The sequence below is a fragment of the Salvelinus fontinalis genome, chromosome 17 (assembly GCF_029448725.1).
Source record: "Salvelinus fontinalis isolate EN_2023a chromosome 17, ASM2944872v1, whole genome shotgun sequence".
Taxonomy (NCBI): Eukaryota; Metazoa; Chordata; class Actinopteri; order Salmoniformes; family Salmonidae; genus Salvelinus; species Salvelinus fontinalis.
The window spans coordinates 2,051,307-2,074,046 of record NC_074681.1 but is presented as its reverse complement, the minus strand read 5'-3'; the positions used below and the strand labels follow the sequence as shown (position 1 = coordinate 2,074,046).

The 22,740-nt window shown below is 42.7% G+C and overlaps 1 protein-coding gene across 1 annotated transcript; it reads right to left on the bottom strand.

The window, feature by feature from the left end:
- Positions 1-3,489: 3,489 nt before the first annotated feature.
- On the bottom strand, positions 3,490-22,250 carry klhl40a (kelch-like family member 40a). Its single transcript, XM_055865862.1, has 10 exons — positions 21,547-22,250; positions 20,321-20,524; positions 18,547-18,684; positions 17,994-18,056; positions 17,354-17,896; positions 14,562-14,722; positions 14,267-14,374; positions 7,061-7,246; positions 5,224-5,373; positions 3,490-3,920 (listed from the first exon to the last, which is right to left on the bottom strand). The coding sequence occupies exons 1-10, from the start codon at positions 21,724-21,726 to the stop codon at positions 3,815-3,817; spliced, it is 1,839 nt and encodes a 612-aa protein (XP_055721837.1). The 5' UTR covers positions 21,727-22,250; the 3' UTR covers positions 3,490-3,814.
- Between the last annotated feature and the right edge of the window lie 490 nt (positions 22,251-22,740).

Sequence of the window (22,740 nt, the reverse complement as noted above, 5' to 3'; positions counted from 1 at the left end):
CGTTTATCATACATTTCCCGCCTACTGTGTGCACAATTAGCCTGTGAAATTAGGATAAAACCACGTGTAACCATGGGCACAATGCTTTCTCTGATTGGGCACGACTGTCTTAATCATAAACAGTTGTGTAAAGTATTTAAGTAAAACTACTTTAATTACTACTTAAGTAGGTATCTGTACTTTACTTAAATTTTTGTATTTTTGCTTTTACTTTTACTTCACTACCTTCCTAAAGAAAATTATGTACTTTTTACTCCATCCCTTTTCCTGACACCCAAAAGTACTCGTTACATTTTGACAGGAAAATGGTCCAATTCACACACTTATCAAGAGAACATCCCTGGTCATCCCTACTGCCTCTGATCTGACGGACTCACTAAACACAAATGCTTCGTTTGTAAAGTATGTCTGAGTGTTGGAGTGTGCTTGGCTAGCCGCCTGGCTATCCGTCAATAAAAATACAAATAAAATAGTGCCGTCTGGTTTGTTTAATATAAGGAATTTGAAATTATTTATACTTTTACATTTGATACATAAGTACATTTAAAACCAAATACTTTTAGACTTTTACTCAAGTAGTAATTTACTGACTTTCACTTTTACTTGAGTAACTTTCTATTATTAAGGTATCTATACTTTTACTCAAGTATGACAGTTGGGTACTTTTTACATCACTGCTCATAAACACTCCTTTAAATTATTTTCCTTATCAGTGAAAGGTCAACATGTCCGCGTAATGAAATATCATTTGAATTTACAGGTGCAGCTTTCTGTCCCACTCCAGTCAGCTATGTTACAAAATGTTGGAAATCTCGTGACACTGTGTTATGTTGTGTCTACTGTGTTCTAAGTTCACTCTCCGACCGCTGGCGTAACTTAATATTAATGTGGGATGTAAATGCCCCAGACACACACACACACACACACACACACACACACACACACACACACACACACACACACACACACACACACACACACACACACACACACACACACACACACCTGGGCGAGTTGATAAAATCTTTAACACGGCCATATTATCCAACCGGGTCTCAGAGCATTTCATGTTATTCTGTACGTAAAGCCGAGATATTCAATTTAGTTGTATTTTTTTCATTTTGTATGGTATGTATTAATTTGTAGATGTCCATCACCCAATTCACATGATATGTAACAAATTACATTTTGTATTATATGTTACAAATTTGCTAAATGTACAGTACATTACAAATTCGCAGAAAGTACAATATGTTACGAATTTACAAAACGCATGATATGTTACAAATTCTAGCTAGGTGGCTAACGTTAGCAGGTTGGCTATTATTACCTAGGCTAGAGGTTAGGTGTTAGGGGTTAAGTTTAGGAGTTAGGTTAAAGGGTTAAGGTTAGGGTTAGGTGAAGTAGTTGCTAATTAGCTAAAATGCTAATGTTGTCTGTGTTGAGATTAAAACTCGCAACATTTGGGTTGCTAGACGTTTGCGTTATGCGCCCGGCCATCAATCCCTACAAACCATCCTGCTTTTGTTTTTGCCTTAAGGAACCATTTGCCTTATGTAACCATACCAAATGTAACATAATCGTACTAATTTGAGTGTCTTGAATTGACATGTACTATGTTACGTCTAGTCTATGAGACCAGGTTGTATTATCCTGCAGCGAAAAGTAGCAAGCTAGGACTCCTCCAACTCTTCCTAAACAACTCTCCCTCTAGGACAAAATTATTATTTTATCAGCTGGCAGGACTGGACCGGAAAGGACAGGGCAGGACAGGACCGGGTCAGGCAGGACAGGAGGAGCTCAAACTAGGCAGATGGACCCCCAGATGAGTGTGCAGATGAGTGTACGTGCATACACCAGTTTCCCTGTGTGTGTATGTGCATGCGTACATCCGTGTGTTCAGATGCACAGTGAAGAAAATATCCATAAATCAGTCTAGAGTGTGTGTGTGTGTGTGTGTGTGTGTGTGTGTGTGTGTGTGTGTGTGTGTGTGTGTGTGTGTGTGTGTGTGTGTGTGTGTGTGTGTGTGTGTGTGTGTGTGCGTGTGTGCGTGTGTGCGTGTGTGCGCGTGTGCACGCGCGTGCGACAGAGGAAGATGACTGCTCTGTTCCACCCCATGTCTGTCTCTTATCTCCTGAATGATCTGCTGAACTGTGGTCTATGAGTTCATCTTATCTGTTAAAAGAGGAACGTTATTCCCAGCCTCTGCTCTGGTGGCCGTAAATAACACCGTACACACATTACACGTTGATTGTTCGAACCTCAATAAAAATCCCTGACCGTCTCTGGTGAAACACAGTGGTAGAATGAGTGGACCATCAATCTCCCACTATGTGTAAAACCCTGGGAGACGATATGAATGGGTAGTGAAGTAAGGGACAGACTGACTCAGTAGGCTACTCATCTGAATGACCATCTTCTATCTTCGAACAAGGGCGGTTCACGTTAGACTGTTGCATCCACATTGATCTGCATTCTGCATCGGGGGGGGGGGGGGGGGGGGGGGGGGTGGTCAGGGAGGTCATTGCTTTTGACAGTGTGAAATGCGCCCTGTAGTAGTCGTGGAGTTTATCTGTTTCTGTTTAACCTATCGAAAACGTATGCCTGGATTCTGTCTGGATACGGTGTAAGTACATACAAATCTCTTTGAAAATATAGTGAAAGGATGCAAGAAGAAAAAAAATCAAGGACACCCATTGTCCAGCTGTACTATTCCACAGCCAGAAGTATACTTGTTTGGTACCTCAATAGGGATACATTTTGGTGAATGAAAACCTTCCTACGGTTTCTAATGGGATTTTAATGTTCATTTTATTTGTAGAGTACAACATTTTGCACTGAGTTCATCCATGCTGGCATTCAAACAACATCTGTCTAAAAGGCTTGGTACATTTATATGGACTGCGGGTTCTTTGTACTTTCAGGAGTTGCTTCCATTTCCACTCGATGTGTATTTACTGCCTTGTATCGTTTAATGGGGTCTTAGCGCCCTCTAGTGTTTTGCTATTGAAATAAGGATGGTAGACTTTCACTTGATTATTGTTTTTACAGTAGTTCTAATTATGTTCAATTACAGTTAAAGGTATAGATAGATACAGTTGAAGTCGGAAGTTTACATACACTTAGGTTGAAGTCATTAAAACTCGTTTTTCAACCACTCCACAAATTTCTTAACAAATTATAGTTTTGTCAAGTCGGTTAGGACATCTACTTTGTGCATGACACAAGTAATTTCTCCAAAAATTGTTTTCAGACAGATTATTTAACTTATAATTCACCGTATCACAATTCCAGTGGGTCAGAAGTTTACATACACTAAGTTGACTGTGCCTTTAAACAACATTGAAAATAAAACAAATAAAAATAGTTTAAATGTATTTGGCTAAGGTGTATTTAAACTTCCCGACTTCAACTGTACATAGCTTCAGGAGTGAAAATAAATGATAGCCTTTTTTTCCCATTACTTTTAATTATCTTTATTTGTGCTTCATACAAATAAATTTAATTTAATTAATTAAGCAATAAAGAAAACCAGCATGTTACAAAAACAAAAGTAATATACAAATCGTCTAACTAACTGTCAAAACAATTACTCGTAGCTCCAGTTCAAATAGACTAATTGTTAATTTTGATACAGTAGAATAAAGACAACTTTCATATCATTTGAAGGGGCTCCTTGCCATTAGAAGAGAGTAGAGTAGCCAACCGTCCTGCTGGAGAGTGACTGGGGGTGTCGAGGCTTTTGCTCCAGCCCTGCTCTAACACACGTGATTCTAGGTTTGAGAAACTCCTCCAGCGTTCTTTATAGAGCTGATCACATCTTGGTGAGACGAAGTGTATTGAGCTTTACAGCGAGAATCGTGGCACCTGCAGCATAGCTGATCTCTCTCAAAATCCCGTTCCAGCAGTCCTCCTCAAATCTGTGGGGAAAGGGGGAAAATGCATTGTTCATCGTCTGTGGATTTTCTACACGGATCCAGCAGCCCCCAACTCATTTTTAGATGAAGAACTTTTAATTGAGTTCATGTAACAGTTTAATTTTAGTCCGTCCCCTCGCCCCCTCACCCGGGCGCGAACCAGGGACCCTCTGCACACATCAACAACAGTCACCCACGAAGCATCGTTACCCATCGCTCCACAAAAGCCCGCGGCCATTGCAGAGCAAGGGGATACAACTACTTCAAGGTCTCAAAGCGAGTGACGTAACCGATTGAAACGCTATTAGCGCGCACCACCGCTAACTAGCTAGCCATTTCACATCCGTTACATGCATTCCCAGTGGCTATAACTAGTAATAATGACGTACGTTCAGCCAATGTTGCCCTTAATGGTTAATGGGAATTGTTTATTATTACAACAGTTACTATAACTGTGTTGTGCATCTCAGTGTAGTGCTTATGAATGATCTATGAAGCCTTTTTAAGCTGTTATATAACTGACCTCCGGATGTCGTTCATCTGTGGTTCATCTACAGCAGGGGTTTTCAAACAAGCCATTCTATGTATTTGAACTATTGCACAGCTAGCACACCTGATTCAACCTGTCAACTAATCATCAAGTGCATCAGGTATGTGAATCAGGTATGTGAATCAGGTACGTGAATCAGGTACGTGAATCAGGTACGTGAATCAGGTATGTGAATCAGGTACGTGAATCAGGTACGTGAATCAGGTACGTGAATCAGGTACGTGAATCAGGTACGTGAATCAGGTACGTGAATCAGGTACGTCAATCAGGTACGTGAATCAGGTACGTGAATCAGGTACGTGAATCAGGTACGTGAATCAGGTAATCAGGTAAGTGAATCAGGTATGTGAATCAGGTACGTGAATCAGGTACGTGAATCAGGTACGTGAATCAGGTGAGGTCGTTCAGGGCCAATCTCTCGTAAACATAAATTGATACTTTAGCCTCTGACTGAGCATCTGACCAGATGATGCAATATTTTAGTTATGGGTTAACCGAGAATAGTTCAAGGATACAACAATGTTAACTATCTGAGAGTCCCGGAGGTTTAAAAAACAACTGATGTAGTGCCTATGAATGATCTATGAAGCGTTTATAAGACTTAATAAATGCTCTATAAAGCCTTTATAAGTTGCTATAGCACTAACATCCAGATGTCGTTCATCTCAGTGGGTTGTGGACATCAACCGTACGCAGTGCTTTATGAATGCACTATGTAGTGTGTACGAATGCTTTATAAGATATGATAGAAATGACCTCCAGATGTCGTTCATCTCAGTGGGCTGTGGCTCGTCGCTGATCTCGCTGGGCATCATGGCGAAGCCCCCCACAGCGTACAGACATGCCCCCATGCTGATCATGTTCATGGAGCTACGCTCCTGGGGGAACTCTACGAACTCTGACCACCTGGAACACAGCACACACACACATTAAAACACACACATTATAATAAACAGCACACACATTAAAACACACACATTAAAACACACACATTATAACACACATTAAAACACACACATTATAACACACATTAAAACACACACATTATAACACACATTAAAACACACACATTATAACACACATTATAACACACATTAAAACACACACATTAAAACACACACATTATAACACACATTAAAACACACACATTATAACACACATTAAAACACACACATTAAAACACACACATTATAATAAACAGCACACACATTAAAACACACATTAAAACACACACATTATAATAAACAGCACACACATTAAAACACACGTTAAAACACACATTAAAACACACACATTATAATAAACAGCACACACATTAAAACACACACATTATAACACACATTAAAACACACACATTATAATAAACAGCACACACATTAAAACACACGTTAAAACACACACATTATAACATACATTATAACACACATTAAAACACACATTAAAACACACACATTATAATAAACAGCACACACATTAAAACACACATTAAAACACACACATTATAACATACATTATAACACACATTAAAACACACATTAAAACACACACATTATAATAAACAGCATACACACATTAAAACACACACATTATAATAAAATAACAGCATACACATTAAAAACACACATTAAAACACACATTATAATAAAATAACAGCATACACATTAAAACACACATTATAACACACATTATAATAAAATAACAGCATACACATTAAAACACACATTAAAACACACATTATAATAAAATAACAGCATACACATTAAAACACACATTATAATAAAATAACAGCATACACATTAAAACACACATTAAAACACACATTATAATAAAATAACAGCATACACATTAAAACACACATTAAAACACACACATTATAATAAACAGCACACACATTAAAACAGACGTTAAAACACACACATTATAATAAACAGCACACACATTAAAACACACATTAAAACACACATTATAATAAAATAACAGCATACACATTAAAACACACATTATAATAAAATAACAGCATACACATTAAAACACACATTATAATAAAATAACAGCATACACATTAAAACACACATTAAAACACACATTATAATAAAATAACAGCATACACATTAAAACACACATTGAAACACACATTATAACAACATGTACTAAATGTAACCCAGGCAGTTCTGTGAACCATGCTCGTGTAATAAATAACCTTGCCTGAAACCAAAATACTTCCCACTGAGCAAATTCATTAAAATGACGTGGAAACAACGTTAATTGAACCCTGTGTGTGTCCAATGGTTTGTGTTAGCTTCCCTGAGGTAATGTCCAGGCTTTAGTTCAGTAGGCTTACATAGTCTTGTAATAACCAGGGTTCAAACCATAGTCTATTACATCACCTCATGAATTAATAACATGAAACAAAAGAATAAACAATCAAGCTTTTCCACATTAGAAACGTAAAAAGGTAATTTCCAATTGAGCCGACATGTGCAGCGTTTTTCCCAGAATGCATTCTTCTCTAAAGAGGGGACATTGCCGTTCAAATTTCAAATCACGCCTTTAAAGCTGAACTTCCGCGAGGTGGATTGAAAAGAGCCCTTACTTGTTTGTAGCGATGTCATAGACCTCTACAGTGCTGGTGAGTCCTGTGTCTGTAACGCCCGTGGCCACGTAGATCTGGTCATTGTGGACCGTCACAGCGAACAGAGAACGAGCCAGCTTCATAGGAGCTAGCTCCTTCCACTCAAACTTTGTGGGATTGTAGACAGACACCCTCCGTATGCACTTCCTAGGGGATAAAACACAGTATATAAACTTAGTGGGCTTGTGGACACACACTCTAAGTATGCACTTCCTATAGAGAGCAATACGATACAGTAACATTCTACCAGAACTCATATTTTGTGGAGTTTTAGACAGGAAGTAGGGGTGCTGAGCACCACCTGAGAAATCAGAAGAAGAAAAAAAATGTAATAAAAAAATATAGATTTTATTTGATTATCGGCTGCCGACTGCTTTTAATTTGATATCGGCATTTGAATTTGTCCTCGTAAACCTTGTTGTTATCTGATAGCCAAGGGGTTCATTGAATTGGGAAGTGGGAAGTGGGGAGCCCTCCTTTTTGATGGCCATTCGAAACCAAAAGTTGTTTTATTGCTATTAAATATAGGTTATAATAGCTGTAAGCCTAATTGTGGTTTTAATTTATTAAATATAGGCTGTTATAGCTGTAAGCCTAATTGATATTTTAATTAATTCGCCCAGGAAGCTAGTGCAATGTTGGTTATATGTAGGCCTATTGGTATGAAAATAAACACAACTGAACAACTTCAGAACATTTCACCAAAATACATGTCTTGTTTTTGGCTTCAAAGACAATAACAATTGTAGGCTATAACAAATGTGCATTGTCATGCAGTGACAGAATGATATAATAGATCATGTAAATAATGAATGATTACCTCGTTGGGCTAACTTTTTCAACTTCTTGCTGTAGGCCTACATCATTATCCTCTGCCCGCATCCCTAATCCCTACCTGTAGCCTACCTGTGTCACGGTCGTGTGGAGAGACGGATCAAGGCGCAGCGTGATTAAAGTTCCACATATTTATATAAGCGAAACTTCCAAACAAAACCAAAAAAAACAACGAACCGTGACTTCAGAGGTGCTGCATGCACTAACTCAAAACAATATCCCACACAGCAGGTGAAAACAGGGAACCCTTAAGTATGATCCCCAATTAGAGACAACGAACCTCAGCTGCCTCTAATTGGGAACCATACCAAGAGCACCAACATAGAGATAATAAACCTAGAACACCCCCTAGTCACACCCTGTTCTACAACACCATAGAGAACCAAGGGCTCTCCATGGTCAGGGCGTGACAATACCCCCCCCCCCCCCCCCCCCCCCCAAAGGTGCGAACTCCGGCCGCAAAATCTGAAACCAACTGGGGAGGGTAGGGGGGGGGGGGGTGATTCGTGTCGGTGGCGGCTCCGGGGCAGGTTGTAGCCCCCGCCCAGACCTCGGATTCGGCCATGGCGCCGGGCTGAACGCCGTGCCTGGACTGGGCATCGGCGCCAAGGGGGGCTCCGGCCATGGAGCTGGGTTGGACGCCGTGCCTGGACTGGGCACCAGTACAGAGGAAGGCTCCTGCCATGGAGCGGGACTGGCTGGAGGTTCCGGACTGTGGACCGTCGCAGGAGGTTCCGGACTGTGGACCGTCGCTGGAGGTTCCGGACTGTGGACCGTCGCAGGAGGTTCCGGACTGTGGACCGTCGCAGGAGGTTCCGGACTGTGGACCGTCGCAGGAGGTTCCGGACTGTGGACCGTCGCAGGAGGTTCCGGACTGTGGACCGTCGCAGGAGGTTCCGGACTGTGGACCGTCGCAGGAGGTTCCGGACAGGGGACCGTCGCAGGAGGTTCCGGACAGGGGACCATCGCAGGAGGTTCCGGACAGGGGACCGTCGCAGGAGGTTCCGGACAGGGGACCGTCGCAGGAGGCTCCGGACTGGGGACCGTCGACCGGAAGCTCAGGACTGAGGACCGTCGCAGGGAGCTCCGGACTGTGGACGTCGCAGGAGGTTCCAGACAAGGGACCGTCGCAGGAGGCTCCGGACTGGGGACCGTCGCCGGAAGCTCCGGACTGGGAATGTGCATTGGAGGCCTAGTGCGTGGAGCAGGTACAGGACGTACCGGACTGGGGAGGCACACTGGAAGCCTGGTGCGTGGAGCAGATACAGGACGTACCGGACTGGTGACACGCACTTCAGGGCGAGTGCGGGGAGCAGGCACAGGACGTACCGGACTGGGGAGGCGCACTGGAGGCCTGGTGCGTGGAGCAGATACAGGACGTACCGGACTGGGGAGGCGCACTGGAGGCCTGGTGCGTGGAGCCGGCACAGGGGGTACCGGACTGGTGACACGCACCTCAGCGAGTAAAAATTGTGAACCGAGGAGAGTGTGGAAGAGTGAGGTGGAAAGGTAAAGAGAAGGAAAGGAAGGAAGAGCAGGAAGACGAGTGAAGAAAAGACGAGGAGAAAGATTGGAGGAGAAGAAAAAGTTAAGAGAGTGAAGAAGAGTGACACAAGGAGAGTGAAGAAGAGCAGACAGAGGAGGTACAATGGCTCTTTCCAAGAAACGTAAAATGCCATTTTGATGACAACATGAGAGAATTTCCATTTATACGCTCAGGTCAAGACGATAGAATGGTTCACTGCACCCTTTGTAATTCCTCTTTTTCAATTGGCAGCGGGGGAAGAACGGCAGTGGTAGAACATCAACAGACGAAAAAGCATAAAGCCTCTCTGATTGGCCGTGTTGGTATGCCCTCTGCCACCACATTATTCATGAAGGTAGAGCCTTCCCAAGAAGATTATGATTTAGCTGTGCAGGAGGGTGTCTCTGAATACCACACCATGCGACACAATCATAGTTAACAATCTATGGACTGCACAGCACATCTGACACGGAAGCTTTATGAGCCGAAGTTAACATGTGCTAGGACAAAATGTGAAGCCATAGTGAGTAACGTGTTAGCAACATGGGTAACTACTTTGGTAACACAGGACCTAGACCAGGTTGAATTTGTGTCCCTGTCCATTGATGCGTCCAATCACGGACATGTAAAGCTGCTGCCAATAGTAGTCAGATATTGTAAGATATATGGTGGCAACACATCTGTGGAAACAAAACTGCATGATTTTGTTGAATTGAAAGGAGAAACAGCAGAGGAAATTGCAGCTGAGGTGCTGGTGGTCATCCAAAAATGTAACCTGCAAAACAAAGTCGTGGCATTCTCTGCCGACAACACAAATACCAACTTTGGAGGACTGAATAGGCTGGGGAGGGTCAATGTCCATACCAAAGTTAAAAATGCTCTGCAGCGGGAGGTGATTGGCTTAGGTTGTCCTGCCCACATCATTCATAACACAGCCAGAACAGCTTTGGAAAAGATTCTTCTTGATGTTGAGTACCTGCCCACAAAGATATTTGGATATTTTCACTGTCAGAGTAAAAAGACTGAAGAGCTTTTGTGAGTTTGTTGGCCAGGAGAACCATAACATTTTAGGACACAGCAATGTTCGCTGGCTGTCCACAGCTGGATGTCCACAGCTGGATGTCCACAGCTGGATGTCCACAGCTGGATGTCCACAGCTGGATGTCCACAGCTGGATGTCCACAGCTGGATGTCCACAGCTGGATGTCCATGCTCCCTGCTCTAGAAAGAGTGCTGAAAATGTATGTGCCGTTTGAAATCTTTTTTTCTTTCTGAAGACAAATGCCCTGTTGTCCTGCGAACAATGTTCGAAGATCCACTGACTGAACTTTGGCTGGCCTTTGTCCATGGAAACCTGACGTATTCAGTGACACGATCAAGATGCTTGCAGGCCAGGACCACTGTGCTGTGGAGTCTGCTGCAATTCTGAGAAACGTTGAGGCAAAATTGACTGCAAGACGTGATGACAACTTTATTCCAGTTTTGGTCAGAGGACTTCTGAGAGAGCTAGAGGAAAATGGAGCCATGTCTAAAGAGAGCTTTCTCAAAACATCCTAATCATTCTTCACTATGGCTGTGAACTACTTGCAAGCATGGGGAAAGCACACAGATAATCTAAAATATTTACATGGTCTCCTTTTAAAAAGGCAACCTCAGCGTGAAGAGATCCAGAAGGCAGCAGGCACACTGCAGGAAAAATGCCCCAATGTGACCATCAATGAGGATGCATTGTGTGACGAGGTTACTGTCCTGCAAGAGTTCCTAAAGGGGGGAATCACTTGAAGAATGGAAAACATCTGAGACACCACTTAGTCAGAGATGGACCACGGTGGTTTCCCACTTCAAAGAGAACGACATCCCACACACTAACCTGGCTAGATTAGTGTCTGTTGTCATGTGCGTACCTGGAAGTAATGCACCAGTCGAGAGAGTGTTCTCCCAAATGAATGATGTATGGACAGCAGCAAGAAATAGGTTCACTGATCCTACCATCAAGGCCCTGCTTATTGTGAAGACCAACTTCAACCTGCCAGGAGTTCATGGAGAAGCTGGCCAAAGACAGAGCAATCCTGAAGAAGATACATTCTTCTGAGAAATATACAGATTAGGTTGGTATAAGTATATTATAGTAGTTACCAATCACATCATCATCTTATTTACTATGTTGTTAAGTATTTCACATATACTATTGTCTGTTTTTCTAATTTTGCTCATGTTCTCTTCTGCTCGTATTCTACCCAGACTACCAGGACCACTGACTGGCTGATCAGATCGGACAGTTCTGTCTTGTCTGTAGTGTTTCTGTAATATAGTTGTTTTCTCTGTCACAGTGTGCCTGTTAGACTAAATACATGAAACCGGAATTGTCCCCTTTTTTAATTTCATAGATAATAACATTGGATATTTTAATGATATATTGACCGCCGAACTGGAAATGTCCCCGGTATAAATATCAGAAATCTGGTCACCTCACTTTAAACCTAACATAAACCTAATGTTGCGAAGATAATTAATGTCTGTGGGTATATATATATATATTATTTTTTTGCTATTCTCCAAATAGCATTTGAGAGTTTTTAATTGTGTAGAAGTACACCCCAATTTGCCATATCGCAGCACACACCCCTAACTACTTCCTGTGGCTATGATTGTAGACACCCAAGCAGCTTCTACATGGCCAGTTAGGTAACACTTCATATCCAGGTACCACTTCATATCCAGGTACCTCTTCATATCCAGGTACCTCTTCATATCCAGGTAACACTTCATATCCAGGTACCTCTTCATATCCAGGTAACACTTCATATCCAGGTAACACTTCATATCCAGGTAACACTTCATATCCAGGTAACACTTCATATCCAGGTACCTCTTCATATCCAGGTACCACTTCATATCCAGGTAACACTTCATATCCAGGTAACACTTCATATCCAGGTACCTCTTCATATCCAGGTAACACTTCATATCCAGGTACCTCTTCATATCCAGGTACCTCTTCATATCCAGGTACCTCTTCATATCCAGGTAACACTTCATATCCAGGTAACATTTCATATCCAGGTACCTCTTCATATCCAGGTACCTCTTCATATTCAGGTAACACTTCATATCCAGGTACCTCTTCATATCCAGGTACCTCTTCATATCCAGGTAACACTTCATATCCAGGTAACACTTCATATCCAGGTACCTCTTCATATCCAGGTACCTCTTCATATCCAGGTAACACTTCATATCCAGGTACCTCTTCATATCCAGGTAACACTTCATATTCAGGTAACACGTCATATCCAGGTAACACTTCATATCCAGGTAACACTTCATATCCAGGTACCTCTTCATATCCAGGTACCTCTTCATATCCAGGTAACATTTCATATCCAGGTAACACTTCAGGTCCAGGTACCTCTTCATATCCAGGTACCTCTTCATATCCAGGTAACACTTCATATCCAGGTACCACTTCATATCCAGGTAACACTTCATATCCAGGTAACACTTCATATCCAGGTACCTCTTCATATCCAGGTACCTCTTCATATCCAGGTAACATTTCATATCCAGGTAACACTTCATATCCAGGTACCTCTTCATATCCAGGTACCTCTTCATATCCAGGTAACACTTCATATCCAGGTACCTCTTCATATCCAGGTAACACTTCATATTCAGGTACCTCTTCATATCCAGGTAACATTTCATATCCAGGTAACACTTCATATCCAGGTACCTCTTCATATCCAGGTAACATTTCATATCCAGGTAACACTTCATATCCAGGTACCTCTTCATATCCAGGTACCTCTTCATATCCAGGTAACACTTCATATCCAGGTAACACTTCATATCCAGGTAACACTTCATATCCAGGTAACACTTCATATCCAGGTACCTCTTCATATCCAGGTACCTCTTCATATCCAGGTAACACTTCATATCCAGGTACCTCTTCATATCCAGGTACCACTTCATATCCAGGTACCTCTTCATATCCAGGTAACACTTCATATCCAGGTAACACTTCTAATCCAGGTACCACTTCATATCCAGGTACCTCTTCATATCCAGGTACCTCTTCATATCCAGGTAACACTTCATATCCAGGTAACACTTCATATCCAGGTACCACTTCATATCCAGGTACCTCTTCATATCCAGGTACCACTTCATATCCAGGTAACACTTCATATCCAGGTAACACTTCATATCCAGGTAACACTTCATATCCAGGTACCTCTTCATATCCAGGTACCTCTTATGAATCAGAACCCGCAGGGCCTCCATCACTCGGTCGCGTCATGCCACTGTTATGAACATTCTCATGGCGCCCTCTACCGTCGGTGTAACAGTGGTGCCCTAAAGTATTGATAAACCCAGTCGTTCTGTATTTATCACGACTCTAAATTACACTATTGTGTCTGGCATTGCAAAAGTAGTCAAATGTTTAGTACGAAGCAACTTTGCCAGCATTATCATGTCGTCAAATTTACTTTAGATAAATGGCAATGTTGTCAAAAAATAACTAACTAGCTAACGTTATACTGCATCCAAAATCAATCTGGCGACATCAACATGATGACAAAAGGTTTTCCTACTAAAAATTGGCCTCCCTTTCAATTGACATTGTATTTCCAAGCCACTGTAATGCAGTTTACATGAAATGTCCATCGGCGCTCATTGACGATACATTGAGTAGAATGCAAAGTTGGGCTTTAGTTACAAAACAAACATTCAAAACAATATTGTGACTAAACATGCAAACCATGAATAGGGGACAGCATACAATCTTCAAAAGTGTGACTTACTTGCTCTCTGCCTTTCCTCCTATGACATAGACAAGGCCATTGTGTGAGACAGTTCCATGACCATAGACTGTGTATGGAAGAGGGTCTGACTCGCCCCATTTAAATGACCTGTAGAACATAACATAGAACCAACAATTAAACATTGTTTTATAAATTGTCTCTCATCTGTCTTTACCATTGACAGAAAGCTAGAGAGAGTGAGAGAGATACAGAGAGTGAGAGAAAGAGAGAGAGAGAGGTAGAGACAGAAAAAAAGTCCCTGTACTGCGTGACAGAGTCCCTGTACTGTACTCACTGTCTGTCATAGATCATGACAGAGTCTAGAACGTGTTCTCCCTCTTTCATTTCCTTGCCGCCCACAACAAAGATGGAGTTTTCTGCTTCAGTCAGCCCAAACAGGCAGCGAGGGCTTGGCAGTGAGGGCATCCCCAGCCACTCTCCGCTCATAGGGTCAAACTGGAGGAGAGAGAAAGATACCAGAATGGTTTATCAATGGCATAATAGTTCATATCATTCTGCTTATAGTAAGTCAAAGTATCTCTCTGGTAGTAAGTCAAATAATCTCTCTGGTAGTAAGTCAAATAATCTCTCTGGTAGGAAATCAAAGTATCTCTGGTAGTAAGTCAAATAATCTCTCTGGTAGTAAATCAAAGTATCTCTGGTAGTAAGTCAAAGTATCTCTCTGGTAGTAAGTCAAATAATCTCTCTGGTAGTAAATCAAAGTATCTCTGGTAGTAAGTCAAATAATCTCTCTGGTAGTAAATCAAAGTATCTCTGGTAGTAAGTCAAATAATCTCTCTGGTAGTAAGTCAAAGTATCTCTGGTAGTAAGTCTAAGTATCTCTCTTGTAGTAAGTCTAAGTATCTCTGGTAGTTAGTCAAATTATCTCTCTGGTAGTAAGTCTAAGTATCTCTCTGGTAGTAAGTCTAAGTATCTCTCTGGTAGTAAGTCTAAGTATCTCTCTGGTAGTAAGTCTAAGTATCTCTCTGGTAGTAAGTCTAAGTATCTCTGGTATTAAGTCTAAGTATCTCTCTGGTAGTAAGTCTAAGTATCTCTCTGGTAGTAAGTCTAAGTATCTCTGGTAGTAAGTCTAAGTATCTCTGGTAGTAAGTCTAAGTATCTCTGGTAGTAAGTCTAAGTATCTCTCTGGAAGTAAGTCTAAGTATCTCTCTGGTAGTAAGTCTAAGTATCTCTCTGGTAGTAAGTCTAAGTATCTCTGGTAGTAAGTCTAAGTATCTCTGGTAGTAAGTCTAAGTATCTCTGGTAGTAAGTCTAAGTATCTCTCTGGTAGTAAGTCTAAGTATCTCTCTGGTAGTAAGTCAAAGTATATCTCTGGTAGTAAGTCTAAGTATCTCTGGTAGTAAGTCTAAGTATCTCTGGTAGTAAGTCTAAGTATCTCTGGTAGTAAGTCTAAGTATCTCTCTGGTAGTAAGTCTAAGTATCGCTGGTAGTAAGTCTAAGTATCTCTCTGGTAGTAAGTCTAAGTATCTCTCTGGTAGTAAGTCTAAGTATCTCTGGTAGTAAGTCTAAGTATCTCTGGTAGTAAGTCTAAGTATCTCTCTGGTAGTAAGTCTAAGTATCTCTGGTAGTAAGTCTAAGTATCTCTGGTAGTAAGTCTAAGTATCTCTCTGGTAGTAAGTCTAAGTATCTCTCTGGTAGTAAGTCTAAGTATATCTCTGGTAGTAAGTCTAAGTATCTCTGGTAGTAAGTCTAAGTATCTCTGGTAGTAAGTCTAAGTATCTCTGGTAGTAAGTCTAAGTATCTCTCTGGTAGTAAGTCTAAGTATCTCTCTGGTAGCAAGTCTAAGTATCTCTGGTAGTAAGTCTAAGTATCTCTGGTAGTAAGTCTAAGTATCTCTGGTAGTAAGTCTAAGTATCTCTCTGGTAGTAAGTCTAAGTATCTCTCTGGTAGTAAGTCTAAGTATCTCTGGTAGTAAGTCTAAGTATCTCTCTGGTAGTAAGTCTAAGTTTCTCTCTGGTAGTAAGTCTAAGTATCTCTCTGGTAGTAAGTCAAAGTATCTCTGGTAGTAAGTCTAAGTATCTCTCTGGTAGTAAGTCTAAGTATCTCTCTGGCACAGGGAGTTTGGTGACAGTGAATGTTATGAACATCTGTTATAACAACCAAAATGTCAGCAAAGCACATAATGAAGATGGCCAACAGTCTGTCTGAATGTTAATCACCACCAGACCATGCAGAGAGCCATACCTGACTAATGTTTAATAATAGCAGAGAGCCATACCTGACTAATGTTTAATAATAGCAGAGAGCCATACCTGACTAATGTTTAATAATAGCAGAGAGCCACACCTGACTAATGTTTAATAATAGCAGAGAGCCATACCTGACTAATGTTTAATAATAGCAGAGAGCCATACCTGACTAATGTTTAATAATAGCAGAGAGACATACCTGACTAATGTTTAATAATACCAGAGAGACATACCTGACTAATGTTTAATAATAGCAGAGAGCCATACCTGACTAATGTTTAATAATAGCAGAGACATACCTGACTAATGTTTATTAATAGCAGAGAGACATACCTGACTAATGTTTAATAATAGCAGAGAGACATACCTGACTAATGTTTAACAATACCAGAGAGACATACCTGACTAACGTTTAATAATAGCAGAGAGCCATACCTGACTAATGTTTAATAATAGCAGAGAGACATACCTGACTAATGTTTAACAATACCAGAGAGACATACCTGACTAATGTTTAATAATACCAGAGAGACATACCTGACTAATGTTTATTAATACCAGAGAGACATACCTGACTAATGTTTATTAATAGCAGAGAGACATACCTGACTAATGTTTATTAATAGCAGAGAGACATACCTGACTAATGTTTAATAATACCAGAGAGACATACCTGACTAATGTTTATTAATAGCAGAGAGACATACCTGACTAATGTTTATTAATAGCAGAGAGACATACCTGACTAATGTTTATTAATAGCAGAGAGACATACCTGACTAATGTTTAATAATACCAGAGAGACATACCTGACTAATGTTTATTAATAGCAGAGAGCCATACCTGACTAATGTTTATTAATAGCAGAGAGACATACCTGTAGGAAGTAGGAGCTGAGTGGTTCTTCCTTGTTGTCCTCGTTGAAGAGGAATCCTCCAGCCACAAACACCTGGTTCTCCTTGGTTACCAGACTGCAGTGGTTCTTAGGGATCTCTGTCGACTCAGATGCCACGAAACACTCGTTCCCCACCGGGTCGTACGCTACGCTCCCCGTGTCACTGATCATAAGGATCAGGTCTGTCTCAAACATCCCGAACCGAGGGTTATTGTTCAAAATCCCCGGAAGCAGACCTTGCTCATCATCAGAGTCTTCTTCATCTTCCTTGTCACCTGCCATCTTGGACTTCCTGTTCCTTGACCTCTGGACCTCTGGGAGTCTTCCTACGTGGGCGTCTTTGATCAGCTGCAGCTCTTTCTTGACCTCCGTGTTGGCCTGAATCCACTTGTGATTTTCAACCTTCTCCGTGAAGTAATCCACCGGGATCAGGCGAAAGCGGACGCAGTGCAGGAGATCCGGCAGCTCCTTCGCCCTCTCCGTTCTGTCGTAGCCCACCCAGTCCATCAGAGACTCAAACACCACCTAAATGTCCAGGTTAAGAGGACCAGAATGGGAAAAGGTTAATGGGTACGTCCCAAATCAATCTATCCATCCATCCATCCATCCATCAACCACCCACCTCCTCTCGGTCCACGTTGAGTGCGTCGGAGGTGATGATGGCTGCCAGCTCGCTGGGGCCCAGCTGGTGGATAAATTAATATACTTTATTGTCAATTGTCACAGAGACAGAAACATGTAAATTTTTCCTTTAACATTTTTGCTGCAGTGGGCTAAATTAAGGTCACACGAAGTGCTTCTTGGTACAGTGGTCTTAAGTTAAACAAATCTACTTTGAAACAAAAGTATACACCTCACACACATGGTAATGGGTTTAAAATAAGAAGACACCTGGACCATGTCAGATATACAGTTGAAATGTATTACATTTTGAGTTTACATCACAATATTACACTTTATATACATCACAGAAGACTGAAATATATGAACCATTTGACATAGAAACACCAGATGTTCGGCTGATAAAAATAAAAAAAAGTATCAATTATGAAATTATGAACAATATTAATAACATTCCACCCATGAGGCCACTAGTCATTTGACTGCAGTAAAGGGCTACCACAATACCCCAAATATATCTCCCCCCACACACACACACACACACACTAGGTTACCTGATGAAAATCCTGGTCCCTGACGATGAGCTGGTAACGCTCACAGATGAACTCTCTAGCTGTGAAAGCCAGGCGGGGACAGTCCAACAGAAGCCCCAGCCTGAAGATAGCCAAGCAGTTCCCCAGCACCAGCTTCTCCTACAGGGAAAATATACTAATATCACCTACATGTTCTTATCTTGTTCAATCTCGCCCCTCTCTCTTAGACGAGGTCTATTCAAGGTCTATTCTCTTACCCATGACCAGCTTCTCCCGATGATGATGATAACAGAGAGACAGAGACAGATGCTAGCTGTAGGTATGAGACGCAGACAGCGAAGACGGAAAGAGAGAGAGAGAACAAGAGAGAGAGACAGAGACAGAGAGAGAGAGAGAGACAGAGAGAGAGAGAGCGAGAGAGAGAGAGCGCGAGAGACAGAGAGAAAGAGACAGACAGAGAGAGAGAGACAGACAGAGAGAAAGAGACAGACAGAGAGAGAGAGAGACAGAGAGACAGAGAGAAAGAGACAGACAGACAGAGAGAGATAGAGACATATGCTACCTGTAGGTAGGAGACACAGACAGAGAGATAGAGACATATGCTACCTGTAGGTAGGAGACACAGACAGAGACAGAGAGAGAGAGATAGAGACATATGCTACCTGTAGGTAGGAGACACAGACAGAGAGAGAGACAGAGAGAGAGAGAGACATATGCTACCTGTAGGTAGGAGACACAGACAGAGAGAGAGAGAGACAGAGAGATAGAGACATATGCTACCTGTAGGTAGGAGACGCAGACAGAGAGATAGAGACATATGCTACCTGTAGGTAGGAGACACAGACAGAGAGAGAGAGACATATGCTACCTGTAGGTAGGAGACGCAGACAGAGAGAGAGACAGAGAGAGAGAGAGACATATGCTACCTGTAGGTAGGAGACACAGACAGAGACAGAGAGAGAGAGATAGAGACATATGCTACCTGTAGGTAGGAGACACAGACAGAGACAGAGAGAGAGAGATAGAGACATATGCTACCTGTAGGTAGGAGACACCGACAGAGAGAGAGACAGAGAGAGAGAGAGACATATGCTACCTGTAGGTAGGAGACACAGACAGAGAGAGAGACAGAGAGATAGAGACATATGCTACCTGTAGGTAGGAGACACAGACAGAGAGAGAGACAGAGAGAGAGAGAGACAGAGACATATGCTACCTGTAGGTAGGAGACGCAGACAGAGAGATAGAGACATATGCTACCTGTAGGTAGGAGACGCAGACAGAGAGATAGAGACATATGCTACCTGTAGGTAGGAGACGCAGACAGAGAGAGAAAGAGACAGACAGAGAGAGAGACAGAGACATATGCTACCTGTAGGTAGGAGACGCAGACAGAGAAGATGGAAAGAGAGAGAGAGACAGAGAGAGAGAGACATATGCTACCTGTAGGTAGGAGACGCAGACAGAGAGATAGAGACATATGCTACCTGTAGGTAGGAGACGCAGACAGAGAAGATGGAAAGAGAGAGAGACAGAGAGAGAGAGACATATGCTACCTGTAGGTAGGAGACGCAGACAGAGAGATAGAGACATATGCTACCTGTAGGTAGGAGACGCAGACAGAGAAGATGGAAAGAGAGAGAGATAGAGACATATGCTACCTGTAGGTAGGAGACACAGACAGAGAGATAGAAACATATGCTACCTGTAGGTAGGAGACACAGACAGAGAGATAGAGACATATGCTACCTGTAGGTAGGAGACACAGACAGAGAAGATGGATGGGATCTGGTACCTGTAGGTAGGAGACACAGACAGAGAAGATGGATGGGATCTGGTACATGTTGGCCACCATGAAGATATCCTGGACGTTCTGCTCTGTCAGGTTGATGTCCGAGGTGTAGATGTAACGCAGTATCATCGCCATGACGCCAGGCTCCACGTCTTTCAGAACGATTTCCTTCTTCCCTCCTTCCTCCAGGTTGGATAGGAACATAGCCTAAGAAGAAGAAGAAGAATCAACCAATCAATCAATCAATCATGATTGATGATAATATGATTGATGTTACTATATCATATGTGGTATTTAGTGGAAGCTTTTCTCCAATGCTGTGAGTGGATACATTTATGACCTAGAGCAGTGTTTTTCAAACTCCGGCCTGTGGTCCTGTACCGGCCTGTGGACCTGTACCGGTCTGTGGTCCTGTACCGGCCTGTGGACCTGTACCGGTCCTGTACCGGCCTGTGGACCTGTACCGGCCTGTGGTCCTGTACCGGCCTGTGGTACTGTACCGGCCTGTGGACCTGTACCGGTCCTGTACCGGCCTGTGGACCTCTACCGGCCTGTGGTACTGTACCGGCCTATGGTCCTGTACCGGTCCTGTGGTCCTGTACCGGTCCTGTACCAGCCTGTGGACCTGTATCGGTCCTGTGGACCTGTACCGGCCTGTGGTTCTGTACCGGTCCTGTGGTCCTGTACCGGCCTGTGGACCTGTACCGGCCTGTGGACCTGTACCGGCCTGTGGTCCTGTACCGGCCTGTGAACCTGTACCGGTCCTGTACCGGCCTGTGGACCTGTACCGGCCTGTGGTCCTGTACCGGCCTGTTGACCTGTACCGGTCCTATGGTCCTGTACCGGCCTGTGAACCTGTACCGGTCCTGTACCGGCCTGTGGACCTGTACCGGCCTGTGGTCCTGTACCGGCCTGTGGACCTGTACCGGCCTGTGGTCCTGTACCGGCCTGTGGACCTGTACCGGTCCTGTACCGGCCTGTGGACCTGTACCGGCATGTGTGATGTTGTTGACCAGTCCCATAGATGTTAAGTTGACACTGACTTAGTCAGTTCTACAATGCCAATTGTAATGTAAGTAACCCTCCAAGGAGGAAGAAGTATAGCCTGCCGGTCACTGACACAAAAACAGTTCAGAAACACTGGCCTAGCGGGAATCCACTACCCACAACACAAGAATTGCTAACGTCATGCTTTTACTTTGCTGAGTCACACAGCACCAACAAATTACCTTGAAGAAGGGGCTGGAGGCAGCGAGGACCAAGCGGTGGCACGGGAACTCTCTGTCCTTGATCTTCAGGACACAGTCTACAAACTTCTGGTTTTCCAGCAGGTCACAGAGGCCATCCTGAAGCAAGGTTTGCTGGTACATCCTTGGCTGTTCCACCGGGTCTATTGATAAGGCAGCCATCTTGTTTTTATCTGTTAGGGTCTCCTCTGGTCCTCTCTTACATCCTATCAACTTGTAGATGTTTTTGTGGGAAATATTTCTAAAACGACGAGGGTATGATCCCTGCTCGCTCCCCACAACAGGACAGCACAGTACTGCCTGTTTTCAAAGTACAGTCCAGAGAGTGAGAGAGAGAGAGAGAGAGCGAGAAATGAGGTTGGGTAATGGGGCAGCTAGCTAGTCCACATCGGTAGCAGTTCCCGCAGCTGTCTGTAGCTGTCAGTCTCTCCAACTCAGAGTGTATTTATAGATAATATAGCATATGTAGTCAACACACACATCACTTTACATACTGGAAAGACCCTGTAGTGATTAAGTAGGGGCGTCACACTCCTTTTCTCCAACACAGACCTTTTCATAGTCCACAATGTTCGGATCCCAAAAGGATGTTTGTCAGGTATGTTTTGGAGAACATTAGTGTGCAGGCCCTGCTTCACTATTTATAGTTGGGGGACTCACAAAGCTGAGGAATCCATTTTGGTGAGTGTGTAAAATGACCTCCCCACGGTCTCTCTCTCTCGTCTCTCTGGACAGCCCCCTTACCCCATCCCCCACCAACAGCTGACCTGCAGCTCAAAGGGGAGTGTCATGTTCACCCCCTTCATTCGCCACTCAGCCAGGCGTGGAATATCTAATTGTATTTGTCACATGCGCAAAAATGCTTACTTACAAGCCCTCAACAACAGTGCAGTTTTAAGAAGAAGAAAAAAAATATATATATATAAACATTATTTATGAAATTAACTAAACAAAAAAAGGGAACACAACACAATAACAAATAATGTTTATTAATGATGAAATTATGAAAAATATTAACATTCCACCCAATAACAATAACGAGGCTATATACAGGGGGCACCAGTACCCCAACGTGTGGGGGTACAGGTTAGTTGAGGTCATTTGGACATGTTGGTATGGGTGAAGTGACTATGGATAGATAATAAACAGTGAGTAGCAGCAGTGTACATGTTGGTA